This window comes from Lissotriton vulgaris, chromosome 2_2, assembly GCF_964263255.1.
Source record: "Lissotriton vulgaris chromosome 2_2, aLisVul1.2, whole genome shotgun sequence".
Lineage (NCBI taxonomy): Eukaryota > Metazoa > Chordata > Amphibia > Caudata > Salamandridae > Lissotriton > Lissotriton vulgaris.
This window is the reverse complement of record NC_141688.1, coordinates 131,763,749-131,781,957: the sequence shown is the minus strand read 5'-3', so window position 1 is coordinate 131,781,957 and position 18,209 is coordinate 131,763,749. Positions and strand designations below refer to the sequence as shown.

Genomic DNA, 18,209 nt, shown 5'->3' with positions numbered 1-18,209 from the left:
TGATCACCAGCCTGGGAGCTCCGGGCAGAAGCTCCTTACCCGTCGGCCATCTTGGGTATTTGCCCGACCTCTGAAGTCAAATCCGCTGAATCGAAGAACCAATATTCCAAATCCTAATATCCTATGTGTAGCGCATCCCTTAATGCTGAGCTGTATTGAAGCAGATGCTCTTTTACTTCAAGAAAAATGCAGGCCGGATTTTGGTTTACTACTTAGAAACAAGCTCCCCAACAACACACTCAGTACTCATTCTGCACATGGCCCTCTTACCTTTCGCACAAGTTGGTTTTCAGCCACCCTTTTGAAAACATTTTTTTTTCTTTTTTGATCATCCTTTTAGCATCCCTGCACACCATGAACATGAGTTGTGAAGAGTTGTAGCATGTGTCCTACTAAAAGCAGCTTTAGGAACACAAATTACATTGGAAGATGCTAATATGAATGCAGTTGTGAAAAAACTGTCCAGGATCTTCTATGAACTATTCTGGAGGATGTACACGAACCTGGGAAGTGCCACCTTTTTTATACATTGCCGCCTCACCTAATAACAAGAGCGGCAATGCTTGCCAATGTGTCACATCCTGCTCCAATCTTTTCACCAGGGGGTCTTAGTTTTGCTTCGTTATGCGAGTCCAGATTCTAGGTGATCCAGATCCCAAATAGTTGAACTGTTCTGTCTCACCCAGCAACGCAGAGCGAGCACTTCTCCCCAGTACTTGCTCTTTTCAAGAACAGCAATGACTTATCCCAATTCATGGCAAATCCGAAATGATCCCCAAAGACACAGTACATGTCCCACAGCTGTTTTAGAGTCTGTCCCACATTTGTCAAATATATTAAGATGTCATTGGCATATAGAAATATGCATTCAACTCTTCTGCTGCCTCCCGGCAGCCACAAACCTGTGTGTCTATCCGGACCCATTCTGCTAAGACTTGTACTGCTAGTAGAAACAACTTCAGTGATAGTGGACACCCATGAGACATGCCCCTTTGCACTCTGAATTCACAAGATATGTGTCCATTGACTCACACACTGGCCTTCGACATGTTGTGCAGCAGTGGAACCCATCTGATATATTTAGGGCCGAAGCCCATCTTGGCCAGTACCCCGTAGAGGTACTTCCTTTCCACAGTCAAAGGCCTCATTCACATCCAGAGAGGCTAGAACTCATCCCTCCAGTGATGCCCCTATCTTCTCAAGGTAGTTGTGCAGCAGTCTCACATTTTGCTTTGTTGAATGGCCTGGTATGAATTCTAACCAGTTCCCAAGGTGTACAATGTGATCGAAAGGCTAAATCACGCCTCCTCCACAGTGACCACAAGAGCCCTCAGTGAATCTCTAGAATTGTCATTGACCTAAAATGCAGATTCCTGCTTCCCAATGACTGATTTGTTTATCTTTACCACTGTATTTGTAGCTGAAGCCCCATAGTCAACCATAATACCAGATATTGTTGTTCCACAAACGATAGTAGGGTCTGAGTACTCCAAGATCAGGAAGTTCTCACTGATCACTGTATTCAGCCACATCTCAAGCAGCCTTTTGTCATCAGTTCTTTTCTGTAGATACCTTTTGTTTAATCTGCTATGGTAACATGATGTTTAGACATTTCATGAAAATGTATTCAATTGAATTCTCATATAATGTCTTCTTTTACCCCAGAGCTGTGACGGAGAGTATTAATCAACTCATCACGCTTTGTACACAGCAAGCTCCTGGCCAGAAGGAATGTGATAATTCACTAAGGGAACTTGAGGTAATAATCTATAAATTAATGTGTGGATGGTCATTGCCGTACTTGCATTTCATATGGTCACTTGAGTATTTTGCTCTGTCACTCTACCAGGCATTTCAGTTTACTTATAAGTGTTCAACACATCACCTCAACATGTGAATCTTCCTTGAAAGAAGTGCACCCGATTCATAGTTGTAAATCAACTAGTAGGAAACACCTGACAATAGTCATTTGGTCTCCAACTTCTTTTAGGGAACAGGTTCTGGTCCCTTCGGTTCAGTGGTTCTCTATCAAGGCTGAGAGCTTGGCCTAGCTGTGTTTGAAGCTTGGCATAGCTATTATAGAATTTGACGATGAGCAACTACCAAAAACACACAGGAGAAATCACAATTTTTTCTTATGATAGAAGGTTTGTTTTCATAGGCATGTAAAGTTCTGGTTTCTGTAAGGGAGAATCCGCCCTACAGTTGATTGGCTATCCAGAGGTTAGCCTGTGGATTGGCCTTCACTGCCCAGTGTGACAATTACAGGCCTTTTCTGATGGTAAAACAATTGATACTCCCCCTCAGATTCCTCTTCTTTTGAATTGTCATACAGTGATGATTGCTTCCAGAAAGAATTTAATAGTGGAAAAGGGATTCATGGAATGGCACCAGTGACCTTGCCTCCATAACTGAAGTGACATCTAATAAGCAGAATGTCTACTCTCAACAGTGTATACACAGACCTTTTCTAAATAATATTTTAAATGCCAAAACAAACGATGTACCTTTACTTAAAATGTTTGTTTGACAATTGGTGGTGTGTCTTAGTTGGGGTAAAGTTTTACCCGGAGATAACATATTTTGAAGCACGTACTTATTTTGTGAAACCGATGTCCCTAATGAATCCGTAGATGCTCTGCATGTGAGCCCCTGTCCGCAAAAACATAGCCAGCTGCTAATGGCATTCTTAGACATTGGAATTTCGGTTCATCTTACTTCAGGTCACTATCATTGATTGACAAGTTCAGCCAAACATCCTCAAGAAGTATTTGGTTATTCACATAATATTATTTCAAGAACTCTAACAATGCAATAATCTATATTTGTATTAATCGTTAAAGCAAACTGAGTACCACTTTTAGAACGATCATTTAAATGTGCAAGCCCACTTAAGCCAAGTATGTCCATGTCTGAGGAAGACATCGGAATAATATTAGTTACCATTTCTTTATCCGAGCTCTTGCGTATTCGGTAGGCTACACTGGCTATTTTAAAACAAGGCCACTTTCACATTATTTTACATATTAATGAACTTTATCATTGTTCCTGTACAGCTGCCAAGCTGCCCTTATACTACTTTCAACCCCTTCTAAAGCGCTGCTCATGAACGTGTTGTTTACCTGGCTAAATATAGTGTCTGACATAGAGTAATTGCTGAATGGACTGCTTTGCTTTGATAATCAGGGAGAGTCTTTATTACATTTCCTGGACAATTCTGAATGTTTTCATTGAATTTGGGTTCTTGAGCGGTTTATAATCTAACATACATATTTTATGATTAGTTAGGCACCTTGTGTATATACTTGCTGTGGTGTATATACCATATTGTACATTTGGTAATAATATTGGCCTGGTCGCTTCAGCAGTCCTCAGGCTTAATAGTGTTATCTCAGCACTACTACGTGCCCTACTGTATGCCATGAATCGAAGTTCCTTTAATTGTCGTTAGTTAAATGCATTATTGTTCTTGATTATGCTCAGATTACTTTTGTACTTCTGAGTTTCTTACATACACATATTTGTTGAAAGTGTGTTTTCGCAATACAGGCAATTTGTGATTTCCTATTGAAGAATTCGAACATGGCCTGACACTTGGTCGATGATAATTCTAGATTGGCGACTATTTTTCCATAAAATAGTAAGAATGTTCCCCTCTTGGGTAATTATTGAGTCCACAGATTTTGCAAGTGCCTTTCCTGTTGTGGTGTTTGTTTTCTAAATTCAGTGCACTTGTTATGCAAATTACAGATTTAACCTGTGGTGTTCCATTGCAGACCGTGAAAGGGATGCTCGACAACCCTAACGAGCCAGTGAGTGATCTCTCGTACTTCGACTGCATTGAGAGCGTAATGGAGAACTCCAAGGTGAGCACTGATTCACGGTGATGATGACATGCCATCCCAAGATTCCTTGTATGTTGTGCCAAATGCAAAAAATGGATTCTGAATGCATGTCTTCAGTTTTTCGATGTCATTATTTGTGAAGCAAAAGAATGAATGTAAACCACAAAAATGCATGTACACTTTCACAAAGAAAATGTTAATGTTCAAGCATTTATCGTATTTTGGTTCTCTGTGCTTTTTAGTATTTTACCATTTACTCATTCCTACTTTTTCTCCCCATCACATCCTCACTTCAGTCTAGTTTTACTACGCACGCCCTCCCTTTCCACCATCCTTCCCGACGCACAGATTTCGCCTATTGTTCTGGAGTTCAAAGTTCAGGTCAATCCATTTCCCACCTACATCTGGGAAGCATTGGACCTATCAGATGATATGCTGTTTATTTAGTGTCTTTGCTAAGTACAAATACGTATTAAGTGCATTGAGTTACTCCTACTTCACCTGATAAATCGATTGTGTGTCACTGTCTGCTTATGGATGCGCAGGAGAGAGCTGTCTTGAGAACCAGTACATGGGACACGTTTCAAGGATCGCTGGAGCCTAACTCTATGGATACAGAGTAGTGGCCTAGTGGACTGAGTGTGACTACTGTCCACGATTCCACTCAAAATGGATTAACAACTTGTTGAATCAAGTGCTCAGGAATTAAAAGCTCATTATCTATGATACCTGAAAGAAGGTTGAAAATATCATCCACTAGGTAGTGTGTCTCTTCTCTGAGATGTATTTGGAAGGTTTTGATTGAGCAAGCGGTAAACAATTCTGTGATTGAATCGTTTTTACTTTCTTCCTTTTAATGCTTGCCATTTATCCTATGGGTGCAGCAATATTACAGCCCACATGCCCAAGGCATGGAGCTGGTGATGTTGGTTACAGAAGACTGTGACAAGATATTATTCTGATATCACTTCACAAGAATTTTTAGTACAATATAAAGTAAACAATGGGCATTTGTAGAGTAGTTGGCAAGTTTGAAATACCCAATCACATGGCTGTTTTTTATTTACATGTGTCCTTTATTTCTGTAACATTGTGTAGGGCATGTTTGACATACGCACATGATACGTCTTCTGTTCTAGGTCTTGGGAGAGTCGATGGCTGGAATTTCTCAGAATGCCAAGACTGGAGACTTGCCTGTCTTTGGGGAATGTGTTGGAGTTGCATCAAAGGCCCTCTGTGGCCTAACGGAGGCAGCTGCCCAGGTACACACATACATTGTATATTCTTGCTAGTCTGCTCGTATAGTTTAGTTTTAACAAATACTCTCACAATTCTTATTTGTACCTTTCGATTGTTGCTACAGCGAAATTCAAGAATGCATCCACTATAAAGGTAATACCTCTGTCTCACCAAACTCCCAAATAAAGAGTTGTCACTACTTTAAGTAGGTGTTGGCAGGACTATTGTTTTAGCGAAACAAGCAATAAAAAATCATTTGAAAGCAGTTGAAGGTGATAGTCATTTTCTTTGTCTACTGCAAACTTAAACCCAAAGCAGGAAAGGGAAATGAAGAAGGAAAAAGAAAGGCGAACATGAGAAGAGGGGCAGGGATGGAGGATGAATAAGCCAAACATAAAAGTAATAAGTAAGGAGGAAAATATTAATAAAGTGGTGCCATAGTAAGAAAAATACACATGGAGTATTGGGATGTAGTGAAACATTAACTGCATGGGGAGGTGAAGAAAGTGAATGATAAGAGAGGAGGTATCATTTTGAGCAAAGGTGGCGGTAAACCTGACTGAAGATGTAATACGATACTGGGGGGTTTCTGGGAACACCCATTGAGTTCATGATTATGTGAAAGAAACATGTTAGTGTTAAATTCCTTACCTTAGAATATCCGCAGGCGTCAGACTGGATCCGGAAAGTTTTCGTCAGCAGTATCTCTGCGTGTCGCTAGGCGTCTTCTGCGGCTCCGCGTCCGTCGTCTGCTTTGTGATCGGCGGGATGATGTCGTCGGAGTACTTAGACGCCGCTCTCGTGCGCTGACGTCAGTTCTTCTTTTTTCCATGCCAGCAAGCTCCGATGCGGAAAGAGCAGTACTCTTAGTCATTTTTTGACTAACTTTTTGGATCACTTTTGATCTCTTCTTGAGTCGACCTTCGACTTGCGCTGCCGGTAGGGATGCTTGGTTTTAAACCTTGCGAGGAATGTCACCGCTTGATGTCGGTGACTGACCCCCACCGTCGGTGCCTTTATTATCTCGGGGCCGACCACGATGACAAGTCGTGCCACGACTGCCGGGCCTTGACCTCGAAGGCTAGAGAGGGAGCGGTCCCGTAAGTGACTCTAGTTCCGCCAGTCTTCTCCGTGCTGCTCGATGATTTGGTCGAGGAGGAAGTCTAGGGACCGGTCGCGGAGCCACGGTCATCACCGCTCGACGAGTCATTGCCACTTGTCGGGCTCCAAGTCCTCGGGTAAGTCGAGGCACTCGAAAAAGAAGTCGAAGAGGCGTCATCGCTCTTCTGACTACCCCCGACGCTCGCGCGACGTGGGCGGGGGTTCGGGCAACACCACCCTCGCGGCTCCACCGGAGCCGCAAGCGCCGTGTCGAGCTCCACACCCGTAGGTCCCTGGGCTGCACGCGACGCCGGTGGCTATACGTGACTTCCTCGTGGCCATGAGGACTCACTTCCCTCCGTCGGACCCTGTTGAGGCGCCTTCGGGCCCCGTGCCGTCGTCGACTTCAGTCCCGGCGCCGCAGGACTCCGCAGGATCCGGGTCCGGGTCGTCGCCAGTCGACATCACGACTCCTCCGCTGGTGCCGACCCCGAGGGTGTTGCCCACGACGAAGTCCCCAGTCCCAGCCCGGGTCCGGCGTCAGACCGGCGCCGATGGGTGAGCAATTCACCTACGACCCAGCTCCATAATTTTTCCCTGACTATCAGGAAATGGATGACGAGGGGGACTGGGTGGGGTTTAAGGACCCTCTGGCACTGCAGTGCCAGTTGAGCCAGGACTGGGCAGACGAGCTAGGGGAGGCCAGTGGTTTGGGCACTTCGCCTGACACTGGATTCGTCTCTCCTCCATCTGTGTCTATGGAGGAGGGGGCTGCTTACAGCGTGGTGTTGAACAGGGTGGCCAAGGCTTTGGCTCTTGAGCTCCCTGTAACGGCCGTGAGGACTAACATCCTCACTGAGGTGCTCAAACCGCAGGCAAGCTCTTCGGAGCCTCTACTGCTGTTCAACGAAGCCCTCACCGACGTTCTGTTGGACATCTGGTCCAAGCACTCCACAGGCCTCCCTGTTAATCGGAAAGTGGCCCGACTCCACCGCCTGGCTCCGTTTGTTCACCCCACCCCGAGAGCCTGGTGATACACGCCTCTACCTCCCAGACCGCATTCCCGACCGCTCCTCCGGATCAGGAATCCAAAAGGTACGATCAGTTTGGGAAGAACCTGTTCTCCTCCTTGAGTTTGGGGCTGCGGTCTGTCAACACCGCCTTCCTTTTGGGCCGTTACACCCACTCTCTGTGGGATACGGTTGCGGAGGTGCTGCCACAGTCCCCGGAGGAGGCCCGGGCTAAGCTCGCCCAAGCCCTGGCTGAAGGGCGTGATGCAGCACGCTACTCAATACGGTGTGGACTCGACACAACAGACTCGCTGGGTAGGGCGATTGCAACGACGGTGGCGGTTCGCCGCCACGCCTGGCTGAGGTCCTCCAACTTTTCGGGGGATGTCCAGGCCACCCTCGTGGAGATGCCCTTTGATGGCCGTCGCCTCTTTGGCGACAAGGCGGATAGTGCGCTGGAGTCAAGGCCAAGTCCTCGGGCCTAGATCAACGCCAGCAAACTTCCGCCTTTCGCTCCTTCCGTGGCCAAGGAAGGGGCGCCCCCACACGCCCAGCCAGCCACAGACCGCAGACCCAGGCTCAACCTTGTCGCAGACGTGGTTACCGCCGTTGCGGTACCGGGGGGACACTGGCAGGGTCAGTCCACACCCGCCCCTGCATCATCTGCCTCTAAGCCTTCCTAGTCTGGCATTTCAGGTCCATTCGTCGCCAGTGGGGGGCAGGGTCTGCCATCACCTCCCCCACTGGCGTACCATCACGTCAGACAGGTGGGTGCTGCAAATCGTCCGGAGGGGCTACTCCCTCCCCTTCGAGGTGACCCCTCCAGCCATGCCACCGCAGTACCACCGCATGTCGGGGGATCAATTGCAACTTCTGCAGGAGAAAGTTACGGCCCTCTTGGCCAAGGGGGTCATCTAGCGCGTTCCTGGGCCAGAAGTAGGACGTGGTTGCTATTCCCACTACTTTCTGGTACCCAAGAAAGGCAAAGGAGGCCTACGCCCTATCTTGGACCTACGGAGCATCAACAGCTTCCTCCGGAAGGAGAAGTTCAAGATGCTGACTTTGGCTCAGGTCCTAGCTGCCCTGGACCCAGATGACTGGATGGTAGCGTTGGACTTGGAGGACGCGTATTTCCACATCCCTGTACTGCTGGCCCACCGGCGTTACCTGCGGTTCACGGTAGGCCACGAGCACTTTCAGTTTACCCTGCTCCCCTTCGGCCTTACCAGCGCCCCACGGGTGTTCTTGAAAGTGATGGCAGTGGTCACAGCTCATCTGCGCAGATTAGGGGTTTCAGTCTTCCCCTATCTCGACGATTGGTTGTTGAAGGCGGGCTCGCCCCAGACAGTTGTCTCCCACCTCCAGCTGACCTCCTGCTCTCGCTGGGGTTCTCCATCAACGTGCTGAAGGCACACCTGTGCCCCTCTCAGAAGCTCCTTTTCATCGGAGCGGTTCTGGACTCAAAACAGTTTCGGATTTTATCCCCCCGAATAGCGGGTTCGGGATATTCAGGCTCTGATTCCGATCTCTCAGTCTTTATCCCGGGTCTCGGCCAGGTTGACGCTGCGGCTCCTGGGGCTGATGGCCTCCTGCATCCTTCTGGTGCATCAAGCCAGGTGGCTGATGCGGGCTCTGCAGTGGGACCTGAAGTTTCATTGGGCACAGCATTAGGGCAACCTGTCCGACCACGTCCTGATCTCGGAGGGCACTGCGAGCCAGTTGCAGTGGTGGCTCACGAACCGCGATTGGGTCAGTGGCAGATCTCTCTTCCTTCCTCAACCGGAGCACGTAGTGGTGACAGGTGCGTCCCTCCTGGGATGGGGGAGCCACATGGGAGAGAGGGAGATGAGAGGCCTCTGGTCTCTGGCAGAGTCCGGGCTCCATATCAACCTTCTGGAGCTGCAGGCGATCCGTCTTCCACTGAAGGCATTCCTTCCCTCTGTCCGGGAAGTGTAGTGCAGGTGTTCACGGACAACACTACCTCCATGTAGTACTGCAACAAACAAGACTGGGTGGGGTCGTGGACCCTCTGTCAGGAGGGTCTGCGCCTCTGGACATGGCTCGAACACCAGGGCGTCACCCTGGTGGTTCAACACCTCGCAGGTTCCCTGAACGCCAGGGAGGACGAACTCAGCCGCAGGTGCATGATGGATCATGAATGGCATCTGAACTCGGACGTGGCGCAAGGTCTCTTTCTGCAGTGGGGAGAGCCTTGGTTAGATCTATTCGCCACCGAAGAGAACGCGCAATGTCATCAGTTCTGCGCTTTGAAATTTCCAAGGCGGCACTCTCTCTGAGACGCTTTTCGTCGCGAGTGGAGCTGCGGTCTGTTGTACGCCTTTCCGCCTATACCACTTCTGCCCAGAGTGCTGAAGAAGATCAGGCGAGACCATGCCCAAATCATCCTTGTGGCTCCGGACTGGGTACGAAGATACTGGTATCCCGAGCTACTCAGTATGTCAGTCGATCCCCCGTTTCGTCTGCCTCTTCAGGAGGACCTTCTGTCGCAGCAGCAGGGGACGGTCCTCCACCCGAACCTGTCCAGTCTCCACCTACATGCGTGGAGATTAAGCGGCGATAGTTTTGTTTTGTTCAGGCAGATTATCAAGGGATTTTATTAGGAACGGCGCGAACATATTAATTAGATGGTTTTCTTCTAGTGACTGATGTCGGATAGAAGGTATTTTCTCCAAGAGACTGGTTTAAAAAAGCCCTTACATTCCAGTGCCACTTGTCCATAATTTTATTATTCACAGTAATCCTGTTTCTCCGAACATGTTATCATACCCCAAGGCCTTCAGCGCCTGCAGTGCGTACAAAACGCAGCTGCCCGACTGGCACTTAATCTATCGAGAAGATCCTCAGGGAAACGTGCCTTAGCCATCCTTCACTGGTTACCCATACGTGAAAGCATTACATTTAAAACAAAGTGCATTACTCACCGTATTGCCCAAGGAAAAGGACCAATATACCTTCAAAAATTACTGACCAAGTACCAACCCAAACGACTTTTAAGATCCCAAGGCAGCATGCTTTTTCAAGTGCCTAGAATCTACAGGACACATATGGGCGGTAGATCCTTTAAATACTTGGCCAGTAAAAAATGGAACTCACTACCCATTGAACTTTGAATGGAATCATCAGAAAAAAAAATCAGCCAAAAATTAAAAACATATCTATTCCCGAAAATATAACCCATTTTCTTTAGGCCCCTTTCAGTTCTTCTTTCCCTAGTTTTCCCTGTTCAGCCCAGTCCTTGTTTTCCATAAAGTGCGGGGACACTCTGTTTTCTAGTGTAACCAGGCGCTATATAAAAGGCTTTTATTATTATTATTATTATTATTATTATTATTATTATTATTATCCCAGTTTGCATCAAGGAGCAAGTATTACTTAAAAGGATTTGCTGTTAGCAGGAGGAGGAAATCTATTCTGATTCGATTCCATCGTGGTCAGCTTGGGGGTTGGGTGAGAGCTGGTATAGTGTCTGGCTGTTAAACATTTTTCCTCTCTTTTTGGTAATAATTTATGTTTTATGAAGGCTTTATGGTGATGCTGACCTAATTCGCTGTCAGGGTTGCACATGAATTCGGTCTTTGCTTCTTCTGATTGAACCTCTTTGAAGAGGCTACTCTACTTTCCGTTACCTACGATGGTCTACACGCTCTTACTGACTCCTTGGACGGCGGAACTCCTCTACACTTCATCCATCTATAGAAGTCACACAAAATAATAAATGCAGTGCAGTGTGAATAGGCACATGATCATGTTTGTTGTTGTGACTATTGTTTCATTACTTTAACTCAGAGCAACAATATTTCTGTTCAAAGGATCACCCCTTTCCACTTTTGTGTGCAGATCTCTTTTCGTGCACTGGATGTTTTGTGAGTTGAACAAGGCTCTGGGTTTACGTCATGTGTGTGTGTGATTGTGTGTATATATATATATATATATATATATATATATATATATATGTAGCTTCCACCAAGCACAACACACGCTGTGCCACTGCACTCCTAGTCCAGTCCTTTCAATTCCTGCTTCAAGCGGTATTTGAAAGGACTGGACTAGGAGTGCAGTGGCACAGCGTGTGTTGTGCTTGGTGGAAGCTACATGTTACACAGGGCGACCTCTATCCCTGGTTTGCACCGCAGTCATGGAGTCCCGGTGTTAATGGAGGAAGTGAACCTGGATATATCTATCTATCTATCTATCTATCTATCTATCTATCTATCTATCTATCTATCTATCTATCTATCTATCTATCTATCTATCTATCTATCTATCTATCACAGATTTCCGTTGAAGCCAGTACTCGCTCACGAGTGGGTCGTTTTTAGGGTTCCGGCGGCCCAATATTTTTCTCCAAAGATTCTCCCATCAGGAAAATACTTGAAACGACACACCAGGAGTTGCTGTGCAAGAAGGTTTATTGGCAGCAAAAACAAAGTTTGTTTTTGCTGCCAATAAACCTTCTTGCACAGCAACTCCTGGTGTGTCGTTTCACGTATTTTCCTGATGGGAGAATCTTTGGAGAAATATATATATATATATGTGTGTGTGTGTAAATATTTTCCTCTAGATTAGGATGCATCTCATTAACCAGCTAAATGTCTTGAACTCAGTGTAACAAACAGTACTTTATCACACTATATGTTTACAAAACAGTGTCTCGCTCACTCGTTTCATTGATCAATGGACAGGAATTTTAATTTTCTTTAACCACTTGGCTGCTAGGCGTTTTCCCGCTGGGTGCTGAAATACTCTGATCGCCCTTTTACATGACGAGCTCAGCTCGTCATCAGCACACGACCCCCGTGGGTGATGACGAGCTGAGCTCGTCATCAGCATCGAAGGGGTTAATGAAGGCAGTTTGCAGTTAAGCAGGAACAGAGCAGTCTTTTTCTCAAAAGTCTGGCAGTTAATCGTTTTATTATTTCACTTTGATCTTGAAATAAAGCAGATCTCATCTTTGACCTCAAGAATTAAATCAACTCTTCTTTGACATTTTAGAAAAAACTATATCAGTTTATGTAATATCTAATAAAAATCCAGCACAGAGAAGATCCTTATACAGTATTCGTGGCTGCTTCATTGGGATTCCATTAAATTATAACTACAAGACACACTGTGGTCTCATGCAGTCTACATTAAGATTAAAGTGTATTTTGTAGTATTTCTATAGCACTTTCATTAAAGCCTCATAATGTGTTTGTAGCGGTGTGCGCACAAATCCAGGCTGTATTGTAGCATGCTTTCTTTAGATTTAAAGAAAAAAAGAAAAACTTTCTCCAAAGAGAACACAAGGGGTGACAGATGAAATACAGTCTATAAAATAATAATTTATAATTATTGGTTTTTTATACATTGCTCAGTACTGGAGTACTCGTCTTGAGGACTGTAAACAATCAGTGTTGACATTCAGTTTAATGGTGCTCATTTTACCAAGCGAGGGAAAGGTAGAAAGTGTAGTTTGTCTTGCCCAGTCATATAGGTGACTTAAATGCTCAGCAGGTTTCTGCAACTACCAATACGTCACCGAGGCATCTTACCGTCAATATGTATGTTTACCAAATACATACTTGTTTTGTCATTCCTACTTTGTGAAATGACTATAATTGCAGTTCTATGAAAGCTTGTCATCGCTCATCACACTGAAACACATGAAAGATTTCCAGATTTTAGAGAAGAGGGCAGAAAAGAGCAGAAGAGACCAAACTAGATAACTTGGTGGTGAAGGTGGGAGCATACCATCTGCTGATTAAACTTCCAATCCTTAGTTGACCATGCATATTAGCAGCCTCGTTAATTATGGCATCAGACATTTTTTTAATTCTTTGCAAGTACAGGAAGTTAAGAACTAGAATCTGTTGCTTTCTGTTAGTCACATACTCGCATTTTTCCATTTAATGTCTCTTTACCCCATTTTGAAATCTTCTAGTCAAAGCATACAGTTTACATACAGAGCTGTCTTTGTGAATTCTATAACCTGGTAATTCTGGCTCCTCTCGTGCTCGGACAGGTATACTTGCCCCCCAACTACAGATCGTCTCTTATCAACTCAAATTCTGACAGGAGATATACCCCACTCCAATATCCGTACATGAAATGAGTTTGAGGGAATATTTTGATTGTACCCTTTGCAGGCTTGAGGATGCAGATTTCCTCCACCTAGTCTGGCAGTGCCCGGGAATAGCAGAACTCTGTATAGGTGCATTGCATCATGGACAAGGTGACGAGTGCCCATAACCCTAGGACGCCCCTGATTGCCTTACAAGGCTGTGCTAAAGATATCTCCGTCTGAGTTTGAAAACTCACTGCCATCCTACTTCTGCTGGCTAAGAACTGATTGGTGATACCCTGGGGTCGTGGCCTCTCATGTGCTGTTGAAGACTAGTTACAGGAGGTCACATGTTGCTGGGAATACCTGGATGCATTCTGGGAGCTGGCTCCGGCCCATTCAGAACATAGCGGGCTCTACAGGGGGAGTGGGCACACCTGAGGTTGAAGGCTAAGATTGATGTCCAATTGCACTGTGCCGCTGCCCGTTCACTGGGAAACGCTGATGACATCCTCAGCGGGGGTGCATGAAGCAGACTGGCGAGATACCCCCAGCCAACCTGAGCACATGCTTCAATGTGAGCCACCCCAATTGAATGTATTTCTTTATTGTAGTATGGGAGGTAAGAGGCTGGACGGGGTTAAATGGTTAATTTTGAAGATCAAAATAGGTCTTCCCATGCTAATGTGGTATTGTCCCGTTGCTGCCTAGTGACCGGTACATGTTGACTTGTATATATGTTGGTTACACTTTAATTTAAAAAAAAAACAAATACTCTTGCCCATATCTTTTAATGTATCTCAAGAACCCTCTTTGTACATGACGCCAGGCAGCCATCATGTATGCACTACAAGTCATGTGTGTGCTCAAGATTTGAATAGTTAAAACAGTCCCTATATTTGTAGGCTACTTGAGACCAACCACAAACAGACCATAATTAATAAAAATTAAGTGTCAGAGGACACTGATTTCATTTGCATGGTAAGGTACTGCACCTTATACTAGAGTTATGTGCAAATTAGTAGTGCATAGAATATGTGATTAAACAGGGTTGAGTTTGTAAAACCAAAGTGTTCCTAAAAAACAATTGCTCTGTAAATCATAGTTGCTTTGCTTATGAGGCCTCACTAGACCTGTGTTGTTTTAGGGTATTGTGCTACTTACTAGTGGTTTCATTTGGTTTCTGTTGTTAATGCAGGTCAGTGTAATGGTGAAATTCCAATCCAGTATCAGTTGCGAGGTAGTTTCTTAGGATCTGCCTGGTTTCTTCTTTGGCCTGTTATCCGAAGTTCTTGAAGTGTAACCAGAGTATTCTGAGCCACTGGCTGTGCTGCCAGTCCAGTGTATACTATGTTTGTGCAAACCACTCTACGCTCTGATCGCATAGTTTGACGGTTCTCCGCCACAGCGGTCTTAGCTAACCACCACATGAATAGCTTGTACATTTGCTTACGTGGATATGGTATTTCACTATCCATTTGTTTTTTTTCAGGCTGCATACCTTGTTGGCATCTCTGACCCTAACAGCCAGGCTGGTCACCAAGGGTTGGTGGACCCCATCCAGTTTGCCCGAGCAAACCAAGCTATTCAGATGGCTTGTCAGAATCTGGTGGACCCAGCAAGTAGCCCATCACAGGTAATGTTTGAAGATGACATCGGAAGATGGTGTGTATTACTTTCCACTGAGTGTCATGTCTTTTTAGAGTGCTGCCTGCTCGTAGTTTTCTGTCTTTGCTTTTTCTCCAATGTTTAATCTTAGTGCTGCTGTACCCTTTCTTATATTCATTTACTCTTTTGACCAAACGAGTATGTTGTACCCAGAGTCCCAAACTGTATGTTCCTATTCCTCTAACCCCTTTTGACTCTCGTGGGTACAACCAACCCATGATTCTTCGAAGTTTCACTGTTTCCCCCACCAAATATCACTGCCTTGCTTCAGATCTTTCCTTACCCACAGAGCTCTCAAGTGTTACAGTTCCAAAAGAGAATAGTTCATGTAGTTCAGACCTTTTCCTTTGCATTTTGGAATTTGTAGTCTTATTGATACCAGTATAAAATTAGGACTACATTTCCAGGAATGTAAAGGCGAAATCCGGGTGGATGCGTTTCTCAGGCATGAACCTGGGAAATTTCAGAGCTCAGAACTTCTAGCCCCCAACGTAAACATTTTCCAGATCTTATTGTCCATTTCTTTAAATGTCCCTTCCTTTAAGCCTCACTGTGCCCAACTCAAAGCCACACGTCTCTTAGCCTCATTGCTACAGCTTTGAGTATGATTTTCCACTCATTCAAGTGTCATTACCCCTAGTCCAAATCGCTTTGTCTCCCCTCCACGCTCTGCTGTCTCTATCCTTCGTTTTCTCCAACTTTTTCTACGCTACACTGTCCATGTTTTTCAACACTGATTCTTCCCATCCTGCAAGGCACTTTGCTTCACCTCCCATGCATTTTGCTGCCTTTCCCCATTCTCTGGTGTTCCGTTTCTCATACATGTTGTATGCCTTCATCCTCATGTTTATTTCCTGCAAGCTCCACTCTTGCTGCTTTCCTCTGCTCTCATACTGTGTGCAAATCCTGCTTCTTCCTTCACTGCTCCCTCTTTGTGACTAATATTTTATCCTCTTTATTTCCCGAAACCCAATTGGTGGTCTTCCCATAGCACTCACAAGTCTCATTGATTACATTAATTGACTTATTTTGTAGGTTTTGTCAGCAGCTACAATAGTTGCCAAGCACACCTCCGCCCTGTGTAACGCCTGCAGAATAGCATCCTCAAAGACAGCCAACCCGGTAGCCAAGAGGCACTTTGTGCAGTCTGCCAAGGAAGTTGCAAACAGCACCGCCAATCTAGTGAAAACCATCAAGGTAATAATTCATCTGTAGAAACTGCGGCATGGTGAAAACCATCAAGGTAATAATTCATCTGTAGAAACTGCGGCATGTTGTCGGTGGACAGATGTCAAGTCACATTCATGAGTGTTTCCCAGATGTTTTACATTTTAGTACCCTTTTTACCAGTTTTATGTTGACTATCTCCAGCTGTTAACAGATGCTAAAGGAACTTTAAAGACTTCTTCATCATATGTCCTGCTGAGCTCAATATGAGCCCCTGGGTAGTCACTTCTGCTTTTTAAAGTTGTTTCCCACCTAAAAACCTGTTTTTAATGTATTTGTATTCATTTTATGTAGTAAAGACATATTATCATGCAGGAATTTACACATTTCCTCATATCAGCACCTAACAGCTTTTTGGTACATCTGGATGGTGGTTAAGCCTGAAGAACAGAGTGCAGATAATTTATTTGAGTCAATAACAGAGACTCCCATACTCACTAATAAGGTCAATATATTCGATACCATCTGCCCTGTGCTTTTAATCTCAGTCCTCAACAAGGAATTGAGTACAGTGCATTTGCTGCATTGGCTACACATTGATATCCTGTGCAGACAGGCTGCATCTTAATTCACTGTGCATGTTCATAAAGGAACCCAAATGCTCTTTGGTCTTCCTGCCTTTAGGAGAAAGGAAACAGAAGTGGTAATCAACGTAATCTGAAGCAATCTAGTCTTTCAGCCAGTTTTGGATCTTTTTTTGCTAATCCTTCTTCACCAACGCACAACGTAATCTGAAGCAATCTAGTCTTTCAGCCAGTTTTGGATCTTTTTTGCTAATCCTTCTTCACCAACGCATTGCCACACATTTCTTCTGTAGAAGTTATGTGGTAGCAGTATACTTGCGCAGTGTCAAAGCTATCTCACATATTCCCCAACACAGCTGTCTTTGGGTATGGCCATAGTGCCATCCCTGTCATAAAAATTTACCACAAGTGAGCATTGCCAGTCAAAATAAAAGAACCACACTTCTAGAGCACAGCATCGCCAGCATCCTATGTTCTCTCCCTTAGACCTCTTTCAGCTAGCACATTGTGAGCATAATAGTATCTGTGGATACATTTATAGTTGATAAACCGCTGCCTATTGTTGAGAGAAAGCTCTCCAGTTTGAGCAAAATAGTACGCCTCTAATTGGGGGTTCGTAAACTACATTCCACTTACCCTTGACAGAGTGCTAACCTGGGCTGGTTTTTATCCTGCATAGAGGTGTAAAGTCTGGTGACGAGGTGTTTATGACAGTGCTTGTTATCAACCATGAAGGAGTGAGAACTGAGAGGATTCCTGCGGAAATTATGGATACATGGGCTTAACATGCAGTGCAGAGGCAGCAGTGGACAAAAATATATTTAGCAATAAAAGATATGGGCTTTCCTTAATAAACTATAAGGATAAAAACCTGCATTTGGGGAAAATGTTGCCCATCAAACTTAACCCCAGTTTTATTTGTTGCATTTTAACCTGGTTTGCCAGCATGAGTTGGAGCAAGGTGTTATATCCAGTAGTTAGACACTGTAGGACTAAAGAAGTTTAGTGCCTACTTCCTTGTTGGCACCTTAATGCCTGCTTTCTTGTTCAGTCTCCTTCAGGCCCAGGAAGTACACGCCTCCAAATTTAAAAGTATTCAAGGTCAGACCCCAGGTTAACATGAACACACGGCCAAGCAGCGAGAGTGCACAATATATGAATCCAAATGCTGGAGTAAGCATAGTGGATGGAGCTAACATTAAGCAAGTCTTCCTGTGCACACAGAAAGTATTGCTCAAACTCATGTGCTGAAAATCTGCCTTGTTTGCAACTTCGAGTCAGCGTATCCCACTTGATGCAGTGTTGTTTACATGCCGAAGCAAATTTGATTATAAAAGTTGCCAACTGAGCTAGTGGATGGGGGTATTAAGGATGACAGGTAGGATCTGAGGGAGCACTGTTGTTTTCATTAAAGACACTCTGCCTCCCAGTGATAGCAGTATGCTGATTCATCACTCTACTTGCTCAGCCATCTTGGCCCATGCTACTTTATTGTCGTCTTGCCCTGGCTACTGGTAAATCTAAGTACACCGTT

At 45.0% G+C, this 18,209-nt stretch overlaps 1 protein-coding gene across 4 annotated transcripts in view; it reads left to right on the top strand.

The window, feature by feature from the left end:
• The window catches only part of TLN2 (talin 2), a 598,939-nt gene that overhangs the window by 305,919 nt on the left and 274,811 nt on the right, over positions 1-18,209 (top strand). For all 4 annotated transcript variants that reach the window (XM_086959469.1, XM_086959467.1, XM_086959468.1 and 1 more), the window contains exons 30-34: positions 1,666-1,759; positions 3,777-3,866; positions 4,985-5,107; positions 14,749-14,892; positions 15,960-16,121. In XM_086959469.1, the coding sequence (XP_086815595.1) occupies positions 1,666-1,759; positions 3,777-3,866; positions 4,985-5,107; positions 14,749-14,892; positions 15,960-16,121 (613 nt within the window). The remainder of the gene's footprint in view (positions 1-1,665; positions 1,760-3,776; positions 3,867-4,984; positions 5,108-14,748; positions 14,893-15,959; positions 16,122-18,209) is intronic.